We start from the raw sequence: 23919 nt of genomic DNA, 5'->3' as shown, positions 1-23919 counted from the left end.
CTCTAAATAGTTAGTAATAAAACAGTCAAAATGAACAACAATAAGATAATACATGGACTTAAGTAATTGGACACAAGTAATTAGACATAAGTAATTGGACGTAATCAATTAGACACAAGCAATTTGACATAAGTAATTGGCAACTCGTCATAGTGATATAAGCGGTGGCAAAACCGTAACAAAAGCAAAAGTTTAAAATATTATTTCCTCCAAACAAAACTTCCTTACTCTCCAGTTACATTTCGTAGCAAAATGAATGTAAGCATCCCTTGGTATTCCTTTATGCTCTCGATTGTGTCTTCATACCAACTAATAGTCTTTGGTACTTTTACCTAGAAGAAAACTGTCGTTAAGTCATGGCAATGTTATGTGTAATGCTGTGGAATAGTGTAATGTCACGTTAATACTTCCTGTAACAAGATTCTGATGAAAAATGATTTTATGTCTCCTTCAATGAACAGCCCAAAAATTATTAAACGTGCGATAAACCGTTTCCTGTGTTGATTTGTATTTGCAAATATTGACGATCATCAGTCACCCAACCAATCGTTCCGGTGTGTATTGGTTGTTCCTTTTGTTCATTCTCTCACTTACCTGCTTCCATATAATCAATATTGGCGGCCTGACGAAGCTAGTTGCATCTCGAAGACGTCGATATGACTTACCTGTCGGTGCTTTGGTTTTTTATAAAATTAGAGTTCATTTGTCATATAAAGAGTGTGTAGGGAGCAAAGTAAGTTCCTGACTATTGAAAATGTGCATAACGTTATTCATAGGGTTCGTTATATAATGGTTAAGAATTTCTGTGTTAAGATTCAGTGCAGCTTGAGGTGCTAAGGTGCGACACGCGTCGCGCTCGTGAGATTGTAAAGTTGCTGACAGCACAGCTGACAGTACGGCTGCGTCCGGTTTCACTGGCTGGGCGGCAGAACTGGCGTTCACGCTGGGTCCGTCCTCTTGCTGCGCATGTAGTTTATCTCTCGGTACAGTCACAAAATTTCCTTCCAGAGCTATCTTATGTTGTTGACGACAGTTATGCGTGGAGGATGTTCTTTTCTAAAGGACTCTAATAACTTCAATCGTTAGAGGTCACAAAACTATCGGGTTACAACTATTTTACTTAAACACTCTGTTCTTCAAAATTTAGGTAAATGGCAGGTGTTAGACTTCTATATAAACTATACTTTTCAAATGGCATTCCAAACCCAACTCCTTGGCTAACGCGTTCCCCACTCAGCGGTCGTTTACAGGACGGATATAGCGGCAAGTGCCGGCTTCCTTGACACCATGTAGATCCGTTTATTAACCGTGGTGGTAATACAACATAGCCGGAGATCGATCTGAAATTCCAACATTTACTAATCCTGATGGTTTAGACAATGCGTACCAGGAAAAAGTTCTCTCTTACGATTTTTGTTCCATACTGAAAATTCAAATAGACAATACACATAGATTCCCGTCTTTAGATAAGGCTAACAAAATCTGTAGGGCAATATTAAGCTGGTGATTTTATTTTTATAGCCATCCCTTTAGGTTTACTGTTTAAACTGCAACGTACGAATGTAGGAATGTGTAGCGTGGCTGAGGCACGTGGCCTGCAGGGCGATGGTTGTGAGTTGCGGAGGGTTCGAGGGGAGAGGTGCAGATGCTGCACGCACCAACGACAGAGGCGGTGGGTGGGGAAGGGGGAACTGCAATGGCCGCTCTCTCGGCAGGCCGGTGGGTGGGGAGGGAAGGGGGCCGCGTCGTCAGCTGACAGGGAGGGGCGGGACTCGGCGCATGTGAACAGCTGTAGACCACAGTGGAGGTATTTACGCACTCCTTCCGTGGCATTTAATATACAGAAATACGTGGTACCAAAAAACTTACCTCGTTGTCTGTTCAACATCGCATCACGAAAACAATAAAATAGCACTTCAGGAAGACTCCTTTTACTTTAGAGTAGCCGATTTGTTGTTTAACTTGGACGTATTTATTCTTGTTATTATCGTTGTGTGATCATTTAGCAAAACATACATGTAATAGGGCGTCTTTCAAAGTACAGGTAGACGGCTGCATGTAGTCACTGATCTACTGGCAGTTACGAAGGCGTATTAGTATCATGTTTTTATGGTAAAGCTTTAATACCTGTGTTCGTGCACTATTCACTAAATTAACAAGTGAAATGTGAATCTCTTTGAAATATACAAGATTAACTGATTCTTTCTCTACGTGTTCTTTTGACAAGGACAACTTTCCCCTTAATTCCATGATTAAGGAATGTTTGTGGTTTTAATTCTCGACTGCTACGATAACATTACTGGAGACGTCAAATGACAAGACAAAATGATTACATAACTTCAGTCACTTCCATTAACATGTGACGTCATAAATTCTATTACCAGTTACCAACAGTTGCCAATTCTTATGTCTACTTATAACTAACATGCACAATTTAATTAAATGTATAGTAACTACGGTGTTTTCCGTCAATTAATTCTCTTGCTGCATGCAGGACTTTGCCAACTGTTTACATACCATTCCAGACCTACTTTCAGGAACGCAAATCATAGGGGTTTGACCTTAGAGCATATCTACGTTGCTGTCTAGGCGGTTGTATTACCTTCTTTCTTGCTTTTTTGGGTGGAACTACTGGCGTAATAGGCCCGGTTTCACTGTTAGGTGGGGGTGGTTCGGGTCCTTTATACAGTTTCAATCTGTCAAAATGAACGATCACTGTGCGTTCCGCTAACTGAATTTCCGCATTTACCGGTGAAGTAAGCCGGATGATACGGTACGGTCCTTCATAAGTAGGTGTAAACTTTTTGGTTCTTCCCTTTTTTACTACTGGATTGCTCAACATAACTAGGTCTCCTACCTTGTACTCAGGCATTTTTGCTTTTTGATTACTTCTCTTTAGCTGTTGGGCGGTGGCTCGGGCATTGTTCCCTCTTATTTCCTCAAAAATTTCCTGACCACTGGCAACAATAGTACCCTTCGGTATCACAACATCTTCTACACCAAAATTATCTATACTTACTGGTATCGCAAAACCCTTCTGTCTCCTTTCCGGTCGGCAGATACTTCTCTTTATATGTACTGACTGACGATCTAAAACATCATTCTGGGTGAGCGGGTCAACCAGAATGTCTGTATTAGGCTGTTCTTGATTTTTGACATCTATCCAGAGAATCTTTCCACTTCCGCCTTTTATCCTCACAGGGTCAGTGGTTTTTATCGGCCACATCTGCGGTTTTATGGGAGACTATGAACGGCGCCTTTCGCAGCTCCCTCGCCTCTGACGGGGGTGCGCACTGCCAAATCGGTGAATTGCTTCGCCGAACTGCACAGTTCGCGTTCGATAATCCACTATCCCCTGATAACGGTGCAGGAAGTCATTCCCTAGTATGATGTCAAATTCACCCTTCTTTAGCCTTACTACCTCCATCATCTGACTGTATTTACCCTCGTCGATTTGCAGGTTCACTACACACGAACCTGCAGGGACAATTACTTCCTCTCCAAGGCCACTGATATGGTACCGGGGTGGCTGTAACACCCTTCGATCATTTTTCTCCACAAACAATACACTAACTTGAGCACCAGTATCAACTAAAATTCTAACTGATTTGTTCCCGAGTACGCCAAATAGACTAACGTGTTCCACCTCTTTACATTTTTCGGTCCTAACCGGGTGTATTATTTTTGTCGGGGGCGCGGGTGGGTGGCGGAACCTGCCCCCCAAGCGTTTCCCTGGTTCGACCCCGCGTTGCGGCGGTGGCCGCGCATCTGATTTGAAAATGGTGACTTTGTGGGGCAAACATTATCAGCATGACCTACTGTCTGGCAAATAGTGCAATACGGCGCGCGACAGCGCATTGCCGTGTGGTTGGGCTTCCCACAACGCTGACAGAATACTGCTTTTGCTGGGACCGGTACTGGGTCCGATGGGCGCGGTGCGGCAGCGCAAAAACGCAATACCTCTTCGCGTAACATTGCCAAACGAACAGCTTCAAACAGAGAAGTGGGGGAGGCAGCTTTGACTTCTCCTCCGATGCGGGGGTCAATACCACGAACAAATGCATCAATTGCACGCGCTTCGGCTTCTGAGCGCAAAATTCTGTTTTCACTGGCATTTTCACCTAGCTTGTAGGTACGACAAGACACTGCTCGTATGCGATCTGCAAAGGCATCAAAATCCTCATTAGGCTTCTGCCTAAGGGTTGATAATTGATCTCTGTAATATGTGGTACCTCTGGTATCGGTATAACGCATAGTCAATCCGCGGGCCAATACTTCAAATTCGTGCGTGTCACGCAATTCATCCACCGTTTCTATGAACATTCGGGCTTCCCCCGACAACTTCAGTCTGGCTACATTGACCAATAGATCGTCCGGCCAGGCACACGTGCGACCCACATCACGAATATTTTGTAAGAACATAGCTACATTTTCGTGGGACTTCCCAGAAAAGGTGGGAATGAAATCAGCCGCAGGAAAATTGCTTACAGTCGCCATGTTAGCAGAAATTGTGGCGTTTGTATTAGAGACAGAATTAGTGTTAGTTGCCTCTGTTTGAGCATTTGTTACAGGGGTGGAGCTAGCCACAGGTATGGAAGTTCGCGCACTAGCTTCCAGCGTCTGTTTCAAGACGCGGTTTTGCTCAAGTAGCTCCTGATTTTGTGCGAATAACTGGCGCATTTGTGCATTTATGGCCTCGAGCGGGTCTTGCGAGACAGATGCCTCTACGGGGGTATCCCGTTCCGTCGCTCGTGTTCCCATCGGCATGTTTACAAATTTATGGGACGCTAGTGACCAGAAAAAAGTAATGATTGTTACAAAAAAAGGACGGCCACAAAGATTCTCAATCCAGCGGCGGAAGATCGTCGAAGATATAGTTGTAAGCATCGCGGCGACTTACATGGTGATGGCGATGGTGCGACGCATTGGTGGCGGCGACGGCGTGGTGCAGTGGCTGCGGCGGGCGGTGGTCGGCGGGCGGCGGCGGCGTGCGGACCCTCGGGCGGCGGGAAATGTGTTGGCGGCGGACGGCGCTGGCTCGGCCGGTCGGCGATGGCGGCAGGCCCCTGGCGCGTCGGTGACGGCGGCGGATGACGGCGGCCCTACCGGTCGCGCAGCGCAGCGCAGGCCCCTCGGACTCAGGCAGCGGGCAGCGCGGCGGCGTCCAGCTCACGTGGCTGACTAGCGTGGGCTGCCTCGCTGCAGCGCGCGCCCTGTGCGTGTTTAGTGGAGCAGCCACGGCCCACGTGGAGCAAACGTGGCGGCCGGTTGGCGCATTCCATGCGCCAAGTGTACGGCGTCTTGCCGGGAGAAATTTAGTGTAGCGACAAAGTCACTACGGGGACGGATCCACACTTCTGACACCAATTGTACAGGATGGCGGGTATGGGCAGGCGGTGGGCGTTATGGAATAATAGAGTAATTTTTAGAGAAAGGCCATTTATTGGCTAAAGCATGTTGAAAAGGGGCTACATATGCCTAGGGAGGTGAGGGTGAGCCAGAGCTTACAATTTGGCGAACATTGTTCGCGAAGCTACCGAAAGTTGTTGTCTGCCAAAACTAAGTCCACAGTGCCGCAGCACCGGGAGAAGCGGGAGATGTTCAATGCTACAGGGCGCGCATTCGACTCGCGGGTGAGCAAGAATACAAGAGAGCGAGCCCGGCGACGGGCGGCCGGGTATGTTCGACGCACCACGCGGCTTCCTCCGCCCTGATTGGTCAGGACCGAGAAAACCGTGCGGGCGGCATGGAACTTTCCAGAGCGTTGCCTGCTAAGCTACGCCTGGGACGGCGTTACCTCGTGAGCACATGAGAGAGGCGCGTGATCAAGGTGCCCTTCGTCGGTGCTGACTTCCTGTTACTAGACCGTGGGACGAAAGAATTTACAGGCAGCTAACACTGCCGGCCGTGGCTTGGCCGCAATGAAAAAATGAAGTTACCGTTTGGGTGCTCATATAATAAAGTAAAATCCCTTATTGTCTGGCTCATCCTTTACAGAACCACTTGACTGCGAGGTCGTAAAAGGGCAATGATGTTTACCGCTTTCGACGCCCCGCATGTTGTCTACCATGCAACCAGAATATTGATTGCTAATGGCAAAAGGGGAAGGGACTGTAGGTATTCAACGGCGAGCCTAGCACAAGCGTTAGTTGAATCGCTTAGTGTTGTTAGTGATGTTGATGCAAATCAGAGATATGGCAACAATAAACGAAGCTTACCTTCCATTACATCAGCAACAACAGCTGACAAAGTTGACATTTCAAGTGAAAGGGAGCGAAGGAATTTCGCAGAGTGAGAAAAAAGTGGCACATGGAATATTAGCGTTTCTGCAAGATGAGTCAGTGGAATGTGTGGTGTCATTTATGGTCGACTGTGCAGGCAACGTACATGAAACAAGTGAACAAGTGAAAGTGATGCTGAAGGTGTCAATCCATGTGGTTCACCACCCTGTCGGACAGGCAGCAACAAAAGCCGTCTTCCGTGAAATGTAGCGAAGAACAACCGTTGCCCAACGAAAGGGTACTAAATACAATTACGTACATGGAAGTCCATCCGCAGAATAGCAAAAAAACTATTGCGAACAGATTTCAAATTAATCCGCCCCAGTATGACCGTGTAGTGCATAAGAAAAACTACGAATCTTCAACCGAGGACTAAAGGCACTTGTTACAAGAACTGGTGTTTTTGCGTTTCAAGGACGCTCGAACAATTTACGAGATGTGCACGATAGTGTCCTACTACGTTGTGTAAATCAAATTGCGCGGCATAGATTACAGTGATTAAAACAGTGCTACAAAATATGAAGCATTTCAAACAAAGCGTCAACTTGATGGTGCACAGCAAACTGTGGAATCTCCCTGAAACTTTGTAGATTAGATAAACAAACTCGTTCAATAAGGAATTTTTCAACTCTGACCGGTCAGGATTTGAAGAGGAAATGCATATGGAACCCTGAAAATCAAAGGTACCAAAAGAATTGAATCAAGATCATCTAATATCAATGCCCTAACACATTTTTATACAACTACGCCTATAACAGTCCTAACTGCTACTGCTATACCATAACCTTAAAGTAGGAGGCAGGTCGTAAAATATAATTATCTAGTTCAAATAATTGTGGTATAAAGCAACAGAACAGTGTTACCCTCTGAGAGGAATTTTGCTAGGTTGACCGTGTTGTACCTAACGGAAATGGCTTACCGGAAATGAAAGTCAGAATTACGTAAATATTCGAACAGTAACAAACAAAATTTGGCCTATCTGCACTGTTCAACGGATAAAGAAAACGGTCGCCAGCCTAACTAGGCAAGAGAATGATTAACATTCTCGTTCAAGAAAATAGTTATTAGTAACTTTAATGGATAAACACAACCTATACTTTGTCACACGCGAGTGCAGTGAACTCTGACACATACATATGTTTACGGTAAGATTGAAACTAACAGTTAGAGCAGCAGAAACTACTTGCAAAATTATAAGAGATACCGAAACACACTATTACTTTCAGGGCTTAAAGAAATTATGGTTTTTATAATTAGTGGTCTTTCCGTTACTTGTTACCGAGCATTAACACAATAGACAAACTGTGGATCCTTTTATACTATTGATATGCACCTCTAATACACAAGAGAGACAAACACTTAGCAAACATGAGTATATAACGTTTCACAACTGCAGCTTTCGACTTTTACTACAGTGAGACACAAAATTAACATATATGTAAGATACTGACTCACCTTCTGCGATTTACAACAGGCAGTAATGTGATCATTTACTAAGCAAAACTTTATAAGCCTCAATCTTAAGAACTTTTAATTTGAAGTTGGCAACAACACATTAATAAGCAGTTTTACTAGGAAAATTATTTTCAGCAAGCATCATTAACTTTAACTCACTCTCTTGCCACATTAACTTTAACTTTCTCTTTACTATGTTCAAGAGGCATTAATTAAAAAAAAAACACTGGTCTTTAATGTTCTTTCAGTAGGGACACTCGGTAATCACTTAAGCTCAAACGGAGAGGAACCTGAGTGGTATTATAATGAGGAGAAAAATCAAGGTAGGTACATAAATTCAGATATAAATTACCTTATATTTGAGCACACTAACACATCCATTAAACTGATCCTTCACTGTATATCATTGTAGTATTCCGATGCAATGATTGCGCAATGTGGTGGCAACTGCATGTTGGTAGGTGGAATTGCAGGTAGAATTGCTGGACTCTGTCATTTCTTAGTGGGGATGATAGATACAAATTCCAGAATAGTTCCAGCTATTTATCCATCCATCCGAGGCATTGGAAAGTAGCAGAAAAAGCCTCTCTCGGAACCAGCACAATATGCATCTTTTACACGGCAGTGCACAGTTTGGTAGCTCATCCCCGACTCGTAGCTCGTCCCCGACTGACTATCAGTTCCACCTTTTCTATATAGGCCAACCACAATTTGCGCGCGCTACACAGTTCCGTTCCCGAGGGGAACCACTACACCTTTTACATACAAACTAACTAAGAACCCTAAGTCAGGATCAGCAGTTTACATAACAGTAACCAAATACATTAAATAAAACAGAACATTTGCACATATTGACATTTCTAAAAAAAATTATTCACACAGAAATTACAATTACATACAGTAAGTTTCGTTCCCTCCAAATGGGACAAAGAATTTAAATGACAGATACACTACTTTGTATAGAACCAAACCATGACATCAAAGTTTCTACAAAGAAAGGAGTATACAGTTTTATGTTATCGATTCAAACAAACACATTTACAGAAGCACAGCAATGTAACATTAAATGAAACAAAAGCAAAATAAACCCATACAGCATAAGAGCTATGGTGTTGCACGCCGACTGTTAATGTGGATGGTAAATTGGTTGGAAAATTATTTATTGTGCTGCGAAAAGTTGGAGTGTTCTGCCCCCTACGATTCTTTCTCGTTTGCGTGATCTTACAAGAGCAGTAGGGAATATTTACATCACAGCAAGTAAGAGTGGGAAAATTAGCGTTATGGGTATGAGCAATACATATGACCAACAGCTGCTCAAAATAATTAGTTTTTTCTTGATTCCTGGTCTGTGTATAAAAGTTATGCTTCTTTAAGCAAACTATCCCTCCTGAAAAGTGTGTGATATTACAATGCATACCATCTGTAACCACTGGACAAATTCAGCCTCTGGATGTTTGTTTTTTTCTTGCCTATAATAGATATTACCGCACTATCCAGTTTCACGATAAGTTCCACAAGAGACTGTTTCGTATTTGGTTGCATGCCATCACATTCGATTAGTTCTCATCACCTCGTAACACCATTATGATTCTACATGCATTCTTTAAAAGAGGATAGCCAGCTGAACGTCCTGCACGATTTGTAACTGCGAAAGAGTTCGCCTTCGGTGTTGTTGGGCGATCCTCTCTGGTCACTCTGGCGCGCCATTTTTCCGTCACTGTTCATAGTGCAAGTTAATGGTATGTTTTGAACATTTTCTGAATGTCGACTATGTCCATTTTGTGAAGAGTAATATATAAATCCCACTGAAAATAGATCTCTGCACCTCCCGGACACTCATTTTCTGTCGCCCTCCTGATTCACATGGTGAGTCATTAACAGCTAATATTTTTCCTTTCATAATACCACACTTTCAAATGAGCCTTACTAAAGATTGAACTTGTGACTTCACCCTGCAAAGGTTCTTTGTTAGTGTGTAACTTTTGGGTGTATCCGATCGTCTTGATAATGGCTCAAATGGCTCTGAGCACTATTGGACTTAACATCTGTGGTCATCAGTCCCCTAGAACTTAGAACTACTTAAACCTAACTAACCTAAGGACATCACACACATCAATTCCCGAGGCAGGATTCGAACCTGCGACCGTAGTGGTCACGTGGTTCCAGACTGAAGCGCCTAGTACCGCACGGCCACACCGGCCGGCTCTTGATCATGAATATACCCAATAAAATGTTTGTTGTAGCTATTGAACTATCAAGAAAATATCCTTTTCTACCTCGTTGTGCTGACCTGCACAGTAATTTAGGCTTTAGAGATTTTTTTTCCTTCCATAAAACCCATTATTCTGTAATTTACCTCAACAATTAGCGGCATTGTGAAGTGGGTGAATTGGCCTCGAGAAAGAATGTTAGGTAAAATGGTATCCACCACAATTACATCTCCGGACCGAGCAGAGACAAGATCCATAACGCGCTGCCAACAAACTTCTCTGTGCGCGGCCCGCTGTCTATCGCAGCCCTCCTTCGCACTCGTACTTAAAACCGCAGCGACTGGCCACCCATAACACTCAGCAATTGCCCGCCGGCTCCATTTACTGTGGCGCCTTATTTAACGCTGCTACTGACGTCTACAAGTCAGTTCTCATCGTGCTATGTTCTACTCCACAACTCGGAAGTTCTACACTGCCGTCGTGCGGCTGTTCGATGTTGATTTGGCTGTGCTCTGGGCTTTGTATAGGATTGTATTGTATGTTAACCGGGGGCCTAGAAACGATTGGGAGTTTCTGTCCCCGCCGCAGCCGCAGGGCCCACAGCCCCACGACGACTACTGCAGTCCACCCCTCCGCCGCCCCACACCGAACCACTCTTTGAGGGTTATTGTGCGGTTCGGCCCCCGGGTGGACTGCCCCCCTCCCCCCCTCCAGAGGGAACGTCTCGCACCAGACGAGAACCAGAAGCTGCTACTAAACCACTCCAACCACTTCTTCAAAGCTAACTGCAGACGCAAGCAACGGAAATAATTCACAAGTTTGGTTAACTCTCCAAATTTTGCAAAACACAGTCACACTGTGTAAGTATTGCTGATTCCCATAACTGTATTTCTACAAGTCGGAGGTTGGGCGCGTATTGGGTGAACTCTACAATAAGCTTGCGTGGCTGGGGAATACACGCAACGTTCGACAGTGCGGTTCACGCTCATTGTCGCATAATGATGCTGTCGTGTGAGTCAGCTAAGTTAAAAACAACGGTATATCGCAACAACGGTCTACCATGACAGACGAAAAGATTACTGTTTGCATGGCACAATACGTATATGGTCAAGGGGTATACTCGAACTTCTCAGCGCTAGTATAAGGGGTCCGACACACATACTCATCAACAAAAGACTTTCTCAAATACGCACCCAGGAAAGAAACGAATTACCTGATAATCACGCTGATATCATGTGATAGCACCAGTTGCCTTGACAATGGCCTCAGGTCGGCAGAGAAAAGTTTCCACAAGTCCCTCCAGAAATTCCATATCCAGCTGAAGCCACCCATTGACGATTTGATCCTGTAGAATACCAAGCTATGCTCAGATGAAAGGAATCATTGCCTTTCTCCTGTAATCCTCTACCTGTTTGACAAGTTATATAATCCCTTCCCATTTGAAAATTACGAGTTGCATCCAAGATGGCAGCTTCCTAAATGACATAGTTTTAGAAGCTTCCTCCTCTGCCATCTCACAGTATGCACATTGTGTTTTCATTTATGCATCTTTTTCTTTTTGGTTGCACTCCTATGGACCACACTTTATACTTTTTCCCATACACATCTCGCGAAAAAACCACGACGAGAAAATCAGACGATTTAGAATATTTATTACCTCAAATGATACTTTTGAAATTTCGGAATTTATTTCTTTGTACTAGCCATGTATCTTGACCAAAAGAAAATATCTTGCTCTTACTTTGGTACGTTTCAGTACGTTACTGTATTGCTTTACAGTGATGTCCTGCATCAGTGATTGGAGCTTCCAATTTTTTCTTTTTCTTTTTATGTAGCCTCTTATGTTCATGTCGTTCACTAGAGTCACATTCCAACATCCCAAACCATCTTCCTAATCCTAATCCACTTGTCTTGTTTCTAAATTCTTTAATCAGTTTCTGTACTACTATTCAAGTTACTCTGCCGTCAAACTGCCTATTGGCTTCTGTCTCGGGTTCTTCGGCCGACGTTCATATAATGATTTTTCTGACGTTTCGCCAGCACGAGTGGCTGGCATTGTCAAAGCTTCACCCTCCATTGCCTGTGGTGAAGTGGAGCCGAGCTGGCGGGCGCAGACTATATGTACCTGGCGAGCCAACGTCCGAGGGCTTCTCTGCGGTCATTTCCGGTGCGGTTCTCCTCTTGCTACCTGTGACGGTCGTTCGTTGCAGTACGGGAAGCCAGGATCCGTCTACCTTAAAGCTTTCCTCTTTCTTGTTCAAACTGTTCGCGTGTTTTTGTATTTCTACAGCTTCTCTGAAGAAGCGCGTGTGATAGTGCTTCTCTACAGCCAGAACTTGCGTGTCGGCGAATTTTATTACGTGGTCGGTCTCATTCATTGCGTGCTCTGCCACGGCCGACTTCTCCACCTGCCCCAACCTGCAATGTCGCTTATGCTCTTTGATTCTGGTGTTGATGGATCGTCCAGTCATTCCGACATAAACTTTTCCGCATGTGCATGGTATACGGTATATTCCCGACATTGCAAGTGGGTCTCTTTTCTCCTTCGCCGATCCAAGACACTCTTTGATCTTCCTTGTCGGCTTGAAAATCGTCTTTACGCCATGTTTGCGCAATATACAGCCGATTCTGTCCGTCACTCTGGGAATGTATGGCAGAAAGGCCGTACCCGACATTTCTTTTTCTGGTTCCTTACTTCGCCGAGTGTTTGGCTCGCCAGGTACATATAGTCTGCGCCCGCGAGTTCGGCTCCAGTTCACCACCAGCAATAGAGGGTGAAGCTTTGACGATGCCAGCCACTCGTGCTGGCCAAATGTCAGAAAAATCATTATATGAACGTCGGCCGAAGAACCCGAGACAGAAGCCAATACGCAGTTTGTCAACAATTGGCCACGAAATCCTTAACAATTTTGTATTACTCTGCCGTGCTGTGAACAAACACAGCATAATCTCACCGTTCATTTGAGCTATTAAATTTTTAACCAGATGTTATAATTTTGCTAGTGATTTCTTAAAATACGTTTTACCACGTTACTGTGTTGCTTCACAATGGTATCCTGCTTATGTGATTGCAGCTTCAGGGTTTTATTTTTATTTTTATTTAGCCCCTTATGTTCATGTCGTTCACTACAGTCACATTCCAACATACCACATTGTTGTCGTGAGCCTCATATGCTCCATCTGCAGCTACATCTGCACCTCTTTAGCCACTGTATAGTGCGTGTTTTCTTCATACTACTGTTAATTACTCTCAGCGTAACTGATTTAAAAACAAAGAAATCAAACAAAGCTTCGGTACATGGTATAATATATTTTACGAGAATGTTTCGGCACCTGTTCAAGATACAGGACGGAGCCTGCGAGATTGTGTTACAGACTCACTCTGATATTGGATTTGTAAATTTACGCTTCTATTTTAGCGAGAGGAGCGTCCATTTTCTCCATCTATTTCCATTTTAGTTCTCTGAATATACCTGCAACCACTTTCATTAACGCTGGGCTATCCCAGCATGATTCATGGCCCCCGCCGTCACAGCTTCACTTCTGGTAGTACCTGTAGCTTATATTTAAAATCGCACAGACTTTCTCCTGCTTATAGTACGGGGGATTTTCTCTGCCTCGTGATGACTGGGTGTTGTGTGCTGTCCTTAGGTTAGTTAGGCTTAAGCAGTTCTAAGTTCTAGGGGACTGATGACCATAGATGTTAAGTCCCATAGTGCTCAGAGCCATTTTTATTACTTCTGGAAGAAAGGGTATTGGAGAGAACTGGCACACATACGGCCTAGGGTATTCTTTCCAAAATGAAACAACCTCCTGAAAAGTTAGAGATGCATTCCGTAGTCCTGTGGATGCAGGGGTTCTGGAGCGTGACACGACAACCACTTGACTAAAACACCGGTCCAGTGTGGATTAACCTTAAATGCCAGCTGTCAGCACGTCGCTTGCACGATCACTGGCGCCTGCCTGGACACTGCGTGCCACGCCGATACCGGCTGGCCAGGCTACCAACGCGGAGGACTTCCAGTTTCCATGAAACGAGTCTCGAGAATGTGTGACTGTGGAATGGCGTTCCTAAATGAAGCTGTAATGTTTTATACGTTTCTTTTTCATATCTACAACCTTTCCACTGTTTTGATGCAGTCCTCAATCTTCAGCAATCCTGTGCTATCTTTCCACCTTCACATACTGCTACATGTTGCACATTACTCACTTGACAACTCTTCTACACAGGGGGTTACAAAAAGGTACGGCCAAACTTGCAGGAAACATTCCTCCACACAAATAAAGGAAAGATGTTATGTGGACATGTGCTTAATTTCCATGTTAGAGCTCATTTTAGTTTCGTCAGTATGTACTGTACATCCTCGATTCACCGCCAGTTGGCCCAATTGAAGGAAGGTAATGTTGACTTCGGTGCTTGTGTTGACATGCGACTCATTGCTCTACAGTACTAGCATCAAGCACATCAGTACGTAGCATCGTTAGTGTTCATCACGAACGTGGTTTTGCAGTCAGTGCAATGCTTACAAATGCGGAGTCGGCAAATGCCCATTTGATGTATGGATTAGCACGGGGCAATAGCCGTGGCGCGGTATGTTTGTATCGAGACAGATTTCCAGAACGAAGGTGTCCCGACAGGAAGACGTTCGAAGCAATTGATCGGCGTCTTAGGGAGTACGGAACGTTCCAGCCTATGACTCGCGACTGGGGAAGACCTAGAACCACGAGGACACCTGCAATGGACGAGGCAATTCTTCGTGCAGTTGACGATAAGTCTAATGTCTGCGTCAGAGAAGTTGCTGCTGTACAAGGTAACGTTGACCACGTCACTGTATGGAGAGTGCTACGGGAGAACCAGTTGTTTCCGTACCATGTACAGCGTGCGCAGGCACTATCAGCAGCTGATTGGCCTCCACGGGTACACTTCTGCGAATGGTTCATCCAACAATGTGTCAATCCTCATTTCATTGCAAATGTTCTCTTTTCGGATGAGGCTTCATTCCAATGTGATCAAATTGTAAATTTTCACAATCAACATGTGTGGGCTGACGAGAATCCGCACGCAGTTGTGCAATCACGTCATCAACACAGATTTTCTGTGAACGTTTGGGCAGGCATTGTTGGTGATGTCTTGATTGGGCCCCATGTTCTTCCACCTACGCTCAATGGAGCACGTTATCATGATTTCATACGGGAGACTCTACCTGTGCTGCTAGAACATGTGCCTTTACAAGTACGACACAACATGTGGTTCATGCACGATGGAGCTCCTGCACATTTCAGTCGAAGTGTTCGTACGCTTCTCAACAACAGATTCGGTGGCCGATGGATTGGTAGAGGCGGACCAATTCCATGGCCTCCACGCTCTCCTGACCTCAACCCTCTTGACTTTCATTTATGGGGGCATTTGAAAGCTCTTGTCTACGCAACCCCGGTACCAAATGTAGAGACTCTTCGTGTTCGTATTGTGGACGGCTGTGATACAATACGCCATTCTCGAGGGCTGCATCAGCGCATACGGGATTCCATGCGACGGAGGGTGGATGCACGTATCCTCGCTAACGGAGGACATTTTGAACATTTCCTGTAACAAAGTGTTTGAAGTCACGCTGGTACGTTCTGTTCCTGTGTATTTCCATTCCATGATTAATGTGATTTGAAGAGAAGTAATAAAATGAGCTCTAACATGGAAAGTAAGCGTTTCTAGATCGTGATGCCGAGGTATACATATGTATGGGTAGTTGTGCATCCAGGTATTGAAAGAATAGCCAAAACAAAGTGCGAACTGTAGCTTTGCAAGTGCATTGTATCCAGAAATCGGCTTGTTATCATTCATAACTGTCATGCCCTGACAGACAATTACTACAAAATATTTGTTTACAACAGATCTATGTTAGTTCGTAGAAATGAGTAAGGAATACTCACGTGCGGATAAAAAGGTGTCGAGGCGCTCGTATCATTTTATAAACTTACTTTACACGTTTAGACTTGCTATTTTGAGGCTGTGAGTCTTACTTTGTTCTGGTGCTTCGCCACTCTCCACTGTCCAGTCCTCCAAAGCCAGGGTTGCTCTAACGCACGGCTTTCCGGGCGGGAAGGAGCGCCGGACCCCGGCACGAATCGGCCGGGCGGATTTGTGTCAAGGTCCGGTGAGCCAACCAGTCTGTGGATGGTTTTTAGGTGGTTTTCCATTTGCCTCGGCAAATGCGGGCTGGTTCCCCTTATTCCGCCTCAGCTACACAATGTCGGCGATTGCTGCACAAACAAGTTCTCCACGTACACGTACACCACCATTACTCTACCACACAAACATTTGGGGTTACACGCGTCTGGTGTGAGACGTTCCCTGGGGGTCCACCGGGGGCCGAACCGCATAAAAACCCTGCGGCGGAGGGGTGAAGTGGACTGCGGTAGTCGCCGTGGGGTTGCGGACCACTGGGGCTGCGGCGGGGACGGACCTCTCCGTCGTTTCTAGGACCCCAGTTAACATAACATAACATTAAGCCAGGGTACTACGGTGTTTTCCGTTTGTTTTCTGCCTGTTTCGAAGCTTTTGCACTTTTATTTTCTAGATCTACATCTACATAGACACTCCGCAAGCTACCGTACGGTGCGTGGCGGAGGCTACCCTGTACCACTACTTATCACTTCCTTTCTTGTTCCACTCGCAAATACAGGGAGGGAAAAAAGGCTGTCTGTATGCCTCCGTATGAGCCCTAATTTCTTGTATCTTCGTGGTCCTCATGCGCAATGTATGTTGCTGGCAATAGAATCGATCTGCAGTCAGCTTCAAATGCCGGTTCTCTAAATACAATATGCTAGTGCCTATGTTATTCTGATTACGATACAATTCTTTTCGATATGCACGCAAGTCCAGACGAGCTTCAGAATAACACAGACACTGCAATATCGTATTAATCTGCCGACATGGGGCAAGCGACTTTCAAGTAAAACGTCTGACCCGTACAGGAACACACATTATGGATGTACGAGTACATTTCGTAGACGCGTGGCTGACGACATATGGAAGTTTGGGAATGGCCGGGAGTTGTGCACGGATAGCCAAATGGTAAGTCGACAGCTCGATACAAGCGGGAAATTTTCATTGTCGTCATTCCATTCTACAGCTGATGGTAATCCTTACTCGCAATTGCGAATTCATTTGATGTGGTTCTCTAAATTTTCTCAATAGCGTTTCTCGGAAAGAACGTCGCCTTGCCTCCAGGGATTCCCGTTTGAGTTACGTATTGTTCCAACCTACCGGGTAGAAATCTGGCAGCCCGCCTTGAATTTCTTCGATGTCTTTCTTCAGTCCTACCCGGTAAGCATGCCAAACACTCCAGCAGTACTCAAGAATAGGTCGCACCAGTGTCCTACATGCGCTGTCCTTCATAGGTGAACCACTCTTTCCTAAAATTCTTCGCCGACCGGAGTGGCCGTGCGGTTCTAGGCGCTACAGTCTGGAGCCGAGCGACCGCTACGGTCGCAGGTTCGAATCCTGCCTCGGGCATGGATGTGTGTGATGTCCTTAGGTTAGTTAGGTTTAATTAGTTCTAAGCTCTAGGCGACTGATGACCTCAGAAGTTAAGTCGCATAGTGCTCAGAGCCACTTGAACCTAAAATTCTTCCAATATACCGAAGCCCCATTCGCCTTCCCTATCACAGTTCTCACATGCCCGTTCCACCCCATATCGCTTTGCAACATTATGCCCACGCATTTAAACGACTTGGCCGTGTCAAGCCGGACACTAGTAATGCCGTGTCCGAACATTACATGTTTGATCTTCCTGCTCATCCGCATTAACTTACATTTTTACACATCTGTGGCTAGCTGCCATTCCTCACACGAACTGGAAATATTGTCTAAGTCGTCTTGTATCTTCCTACAGTCACTCAACTTCGACACCTCACCTATACCACGGCATCGTCAGCAAATAACCACAGATTACTGCGAATCCAGTCAGCCAAGTCATTTATATATGTAGAGAACAACAGTGGTCCTACAACACTACCCTTGTTTCTGATGAACACTCGCCGTCGAGGAAAACACATCGGGTTCTATTATAAAGGAAGTGTTCGAGCCATTCACATATCTGCGAACGTATTCCATATGATCGTACCTTCGTTAACAGCCTGCAATGGGTCACCGCGTCAAATGCTTTCCGGAAATACGGATATATGGAATCTACCTTTTGTCCTTCATCCATAGTTTGTTAGAAAAGGGCAAGCGGAATTTCGCGCAAGCGATGCTTTTTAAAACAACGCTGTTTCGTGCACATAAGCTTCTCAGTCTCAAGAAAGTTTATTACATTCGAACTAAGAATGTGTTCAAGTATTGTGCAGCAAATTGAAGTTAGGGATATTGATCTGTATTTTGCGGATCGGTTCTTTTACTTTTCTTATATACTGGATTCACCTGCGCCTTTTTCTAGTCTCTTTCCACTGGGAGCGAGATTCACGATAAATGCTAAACACTGTATGTAAGGGGCCAATGCCGTAGACTGTAGAGTACTCTTTGTAAAATCGAACTGGAGTTCCATGCGTACCTGGTGATTTATTTGCTTTCAAATCTTTCAGTTGTTTCTCTACGTCAAGTGTGCTTATTACTACGTGGTCCATGCGGGAGTCTGTCCTATAGTCAAAATACGGTAAGTTTGTACGATTCTGCAATTTCGTCAACGTGACATTTAAAACTTCAGCTTTTGTTTTGCTATTGTCAACTGCCAAACCAGACGGGTCAACAAGGGACTGAAAGGAAGCCTTAAATCCTTTTAGTGAATTTGCGTACTACCAGAATTTTCTCGGATTCTCTGCCAGACCTTTTGCAAATCTGTGACGTTAGTAGTTGTTGTATGCTTCGCGCACACATATTTTCATAGACGCACGAATCTTCGCTTGTCGTCATTTATGCGTTTCCTGTTGAACCGAGAGTGTAACAGCCTCTGCTTCCTCTCCATCCACCGGATTTCCTTAATAAACCATGACTGGTTTCTTCCATCCTTTATCCACTTACTAGGCACATAACTATCCGGACCACGATTTAAAATCTGCTTAAAATTTGCCCGTAATTCCTCTACATCCATCTCACTGGAACTAAGTGATGTCAATTCACTGTCTAAAGTGTGATATTCATAATTGCTTATCAGCTCTCTCTAGCATAAACACTCTTCAGGCCTCCTTGACTGACTTATTAACTATCTTAATCATAGTTCTATAATGAGATCATGATAGCTAATATCCATTTCTATACTGACATTGTACTTTTAGCAGGGATATGTATCCCTTCTGTCTGTTTGTAGCGAAGGAGTGAAGGGCGTTTTGCAAGGTGTCTGTTGGCTAGTCAGATGTTCAGGAAAATGTTCAGTAGTCTCTGAAAGTTCGTACATACTTCGACTGATTTACTCTTGTTACCCATAAATTAACTGCTGTCCAGAAAATACGAGATTACGTAGCCTTATGTGCCTGCTAAATGATAGCTATAAATATAGAATTGTAGTTCACAACAATAGAAGAATTTAACTGTTTCTGGCTCAGTTTTCACAATAAAACTCACTAAGTCGTTTCATTCGTTCGCTCACTTTCTTAGGAAAACTTACTCTTCCTTGTTTTTCGCCTCTTACTCACCTTTTATCTAGCGAATGAAAGAAAATTAACTTAATATTTTCTGAAAACAGTGAATATAAGGAAAAAAATTCGACTTTAAAGAAGCAAGGCGAATGAAAATATTGAAAATCTCAATTACTAATTAATCGCAAATATCTGGCTGCTAAAATAATTTCAAATTCACTATCGAGAAGTAAGTGCGTACGTCGAGCACCATGGTAGCTAGTTACATGAAAGAGCTATTTGACGTATTAATTTACATTTTTGTCACCAAGTGCAAAACGTTCCCCATCAAACAGCTTCCACTCGTTTAGAGTTTCCGGCCTCTGATCCTGTGCACTCGGCTCAGGACGAAGATTAGCTTCAGGGTTAACTGAAGTGCTTCATTTTTCCCCGGTCGTTATTGAGTGCACAGGCGAGGATAGAAAACGTATTGTCAAATGGCTAACTCTATCCACATTTATGACGCACTTACAACTCCGTCAGATTTATGGCACAGTCCTTCAGTCGACATACTCATGTAAAGTTTGACAGGGAAAACAGGTCGTCAGTTTGTATACATAGTTGGTATTCAAGAGACGGAGTTGATTCAAATTAAGTCATTTTCATCAGTTTATTTTGGATGTAAAGAAATTATTTTCCTTAACATTATTGTATTTTATTTGATGGCATGAGACGTAACCATCTGTTACACATTTCAAACATGCAACTACATACTGCATTTATTAACGAACCAGGTCTCTAATCTCTAATTATGAAATCAAAAATGAAGCAAGCTGAAAAATTTCAAGATTGGGCTTGTGATGAAGTTTTGACTTCAGTAAGGAAACACACTGAATATAAATAGCAAATGGCTACAGAAGAAAAAGAACAAAAAAATGAACAACTTCCAATCGAATTTGAAATTAAATTAACAATCGAAGGAAAAGAACAATGTATTGGAAAACTAGAAGAAGAAAAGTCTAAGAATAAAAACTAAGACAAGTAAACCAAACAGGTAAAATAATACTCTACTTCACTTTCAGCTAACGCAGTTTCAGCTACTATTTGAAAAAATTTAATGTTGTATTTTTTAATAATAATTTTGAATCTCTAATTGTAGTTGCTTTTACACAATTCAAATGTCTTTTAGCGCTATAAGTGGATGCAGAAAATAAAATGTGTGCTACAAATAAAAAATATTTGATAAAAGAGCTTCTGGTAAATAAAACAAAACCAACTAGCGAGAGACTTGGCTTATGGTTACTTACAGATGACATAAATAATAATAATAATCTTATTACAAACACTGAGGATATTGATTATACAAAACAGGAAAAAATAGAATTTTTACCAGTTAAATAATCATTCTGAGATAATTTTATGATAGCTAAAATTACAGCTTTAATACACTGTCCGAAAGATGTAGGTGAAAAAAATTTTTAGTTAAGAGAGAGGTATGCAGATAATTTAACACTTGCTTGACAGGAGCACTTTCTAAATTTTGTTGTGTTAGACATGCTGTTAAAGCTAAGTTACCTCTTGTCTGAGATTCGAATATAAAAACATCTAAAGAGGCTAAACAAGTTATTAATGTAGATATGGATATTATAAGAAATAAATATATTAACCCAGCTATTATTCCTTACAAGAAAGAATTATCAGATGCCAAGACTGTTGCAGTATTAAAAGAACTTCATAAAGAACACTGTTTTAATTACATTTGGACGTAACACAAGATTTTGCTCTAATTTTTAACAAAAATCTGCAAAAATTAAACAAGTAATTTTCATTTTCATATTCATGTAAAATAACAACAATAATTCTGTAGGAAAAGACTGCTTAACATGGGTAAATCGTAACTACAGAGTGAAAATCTGAAACAAATTCATCTGGTAGTTAACAAGTCCAGCAGTTATGATGATGTTTGATTTGTGGGCAACTCAACTGTATGGTTATCAGCGCCCTTGCAAATTCCCAGTCTGTGCACAGTCCAATCGAGTCACTTTCACGAATGATGATGTTATGATGAGGACAACACAAACACCCTGCCCCCAGGCAGAGAAAATCCCCAACCCAGACAGGAATGTAACCTGGGACCTGGTGATCCAGAGGTAGCAACGCAAGCCACTAGACCATGAACAGCGGACGTCCAGGAGCTAAGAAACATCTAGGCAATCACATCATAGATTTTTAAATTGTCGTCAGTAGATTAAAGAAAACATATGCTTCTAAATTAGCTAAAGAAAATAGAATTACAAGACAGGAAGGAAGAATTTACAGTTATATTAACCCAGATTCCCCAAAAAGAACAAGAATTCGATCCGTTAACAGGCTGTTTAGAATTAATAGCAAATAACAGCAAATATTTTGAGAATGGTCCTTTTTATTCTGTTTCATTGTCCAAAATATGGTAAAAATTAACACATTCGTTACCAAATACTTGTTGTCTACTGCAATATGTCTGTTGCAGTAGCAAAAATGCGAAAAAATTGACATCAATACAATTAAAAATGGGAAAAGGTAATAAAGAAGAAAGAGAAAAATTGATTAAATTCATTTTATGTGATTTTTGCCATTAACTGTATAGAAATTTTCGAAGAGACAGAGAATGTAATTTCTGTGAAAGGAACATGCTTTATAAAATCTGGAGATAGATATTGCTCTAAATCTAATAGCTCATATTCGGCAATATCCAAAGAAATAAATATCGAATAATTTGCATTAATAAAAACAAATAATATTATCCCATTTGTGTGTAGAAGAAGAATGAATGTCCACAGCAAACTTTATCCATATACAATTAAAGAAATTAAAAAAAAACTAATATGATATATTTAGATTCTACTAGGAAACGAGAACAAGAATGAGAAAACGTAAGCACACAAGAAAGAAAACTGGAATATTTGGGTGATATATAGTCTTTAAAGGGAGAACACAAGAATATTCTGCAGAAGGAACAAAAAATGATAGAAAGCGAAGAACAAATAAAAAATTATTTTAAACAACAATGGATACATTTTCCCACAATGGAGTTTATACAATTTACGGTTATGTGATAAAGATAAAAATAAGTTTATATATGTATGGTTACTGAGTGAACATAATGGCAAGTCATTTATATATATTATTAAAGGTTCCAATAAAAACAAATTTATTGAAATGAAGAAAGCAATAATCTCAAAGAAAGAAGGATTCGTTCATATTTCATCTAGTAGTTTTCGACCAGAATTAGAAATTTTGTACTGTCCCAAGTAAGAACCAACATCTTCTGGTTGATTACGTTTAATGCTAAATGTTTATATTTAACGTGAAATTGTGACCAGGTCTTACCTCAATAAATATGAACAATTGAGAGTTCATAAAAATCTCATGGCTGTTAAACAAGAAATAAAGAGGAGAATTTTAGATAAATAAGTCCTAGAGGATATCCTTATTTTCACATTTTTCAGAATATATTAAGCTTTTTGCTTACTTTCGCTTTTTCAGAAAAAAGTCAAGTTTTTATCGTAAAAAAGGTGAGCTATAGGTGAAACAATTTGGAAGATTAGAAGAACTTGGTTGGTTCTGGGTAAGTTTTCCTAAGAAAGTTAACGAACGAGTGAAACGAGTGAATGAACTTTCTTCGGAAAACTTACCTAGAACCGATTAAATTCTGCCACTCACAACCATACAGTACAATATAAATTCGACTATTACTAATTGACCACTATTCACTCCTACCTTACGTTGGGCATGAGACTGGCCTCTTCCCTGGCTGGTTAAATTTAAGAACTGTGATTCCACTCAGCTTTAAACTGTTGTCAGAAATTAATATTTATTTAAAAATACCGGTTTCTGACAGCGGTTTACAGTCGCAGCGGGACAACGATTTTCTATTGCAACAACTTCATAGCGGTAATGGAAAGGAAACTGCCGATAATCATTTACCTATTTTATATTCTGTGATGGAAAAATTGCTGTATGTTGCCGTTTTCAGTGCTGATACATATCAAAAAGTTTCTCTGTTGGTCACAGTTCGACAGGGCTAACCAATATTACGAATTGCGTTCCTGTCAAAAACTGCTTGCACCGGTGAATTTATTGACAGCTGTAAAAAATGGTGACAAACGATAATATTTTTTGGCAAGATTTCCATTCTTTAGCTTTTAGTAGCTGTTGATAATGATTACAGGATGGTGAGTTTAGAATGAAGTATGTACACACTATGCACAACTGAAATTCTTTCAATGGTAATAATTTCAAATTTTAAAGCTATAATTTCGCGGCACCTTAAACTACTGTAACGAATTAAAATACTTATTATAATAACTATTAATAATAATTTATAATACGTATTAAATATTTATTTTTAATGATAATTTATGGTTATTTGTATTTTGATTTATATG

At 42.3% G+C, this 23919-nt stretch overlaps 1 protein-coding gene across 1 annotated transcript in view; it reads right to left on the bottom strand.

Annotated features, from left to right (window-relative positions):
- Positions 1-5138: 5138 nt before the first annotated feature.
- LOC124805484 (toll-like receptor 8) overlaps positions 5139-23919 on the bottom strand; it is a 29142-nt gene continuing 10361 nt past the window's right edge. Inside the window, exon 4 of the mRNA XM_047266047.1 lies at positions 5139-5300. Coding sequence (XP_047122003.1) covers positions 5139-5300 — 162 coding nt within the window. The remainder of the gene's footprint in view (positions 5301-23919) is intronic.

This window comes from Schistocerca piceifrons, chromosome 7 (genome assembly GCF_021461385.2).
Source record: "Schistocerca piceifrons isolate TAMUIC-IGC-003096 chromosome 7, iqSchPice1.1, whole genome shotgun sequence".
Classification (NCBI taxonomy): Eukaryota; Metazoa; Arthropoda; class Insecta; order Orthoptera; family Acrididae; genus Schistocerca; species Schistocerca piceifrons.
This window is presented reverse-complemented; position numbering and strand designations above follow the sequence as displayed.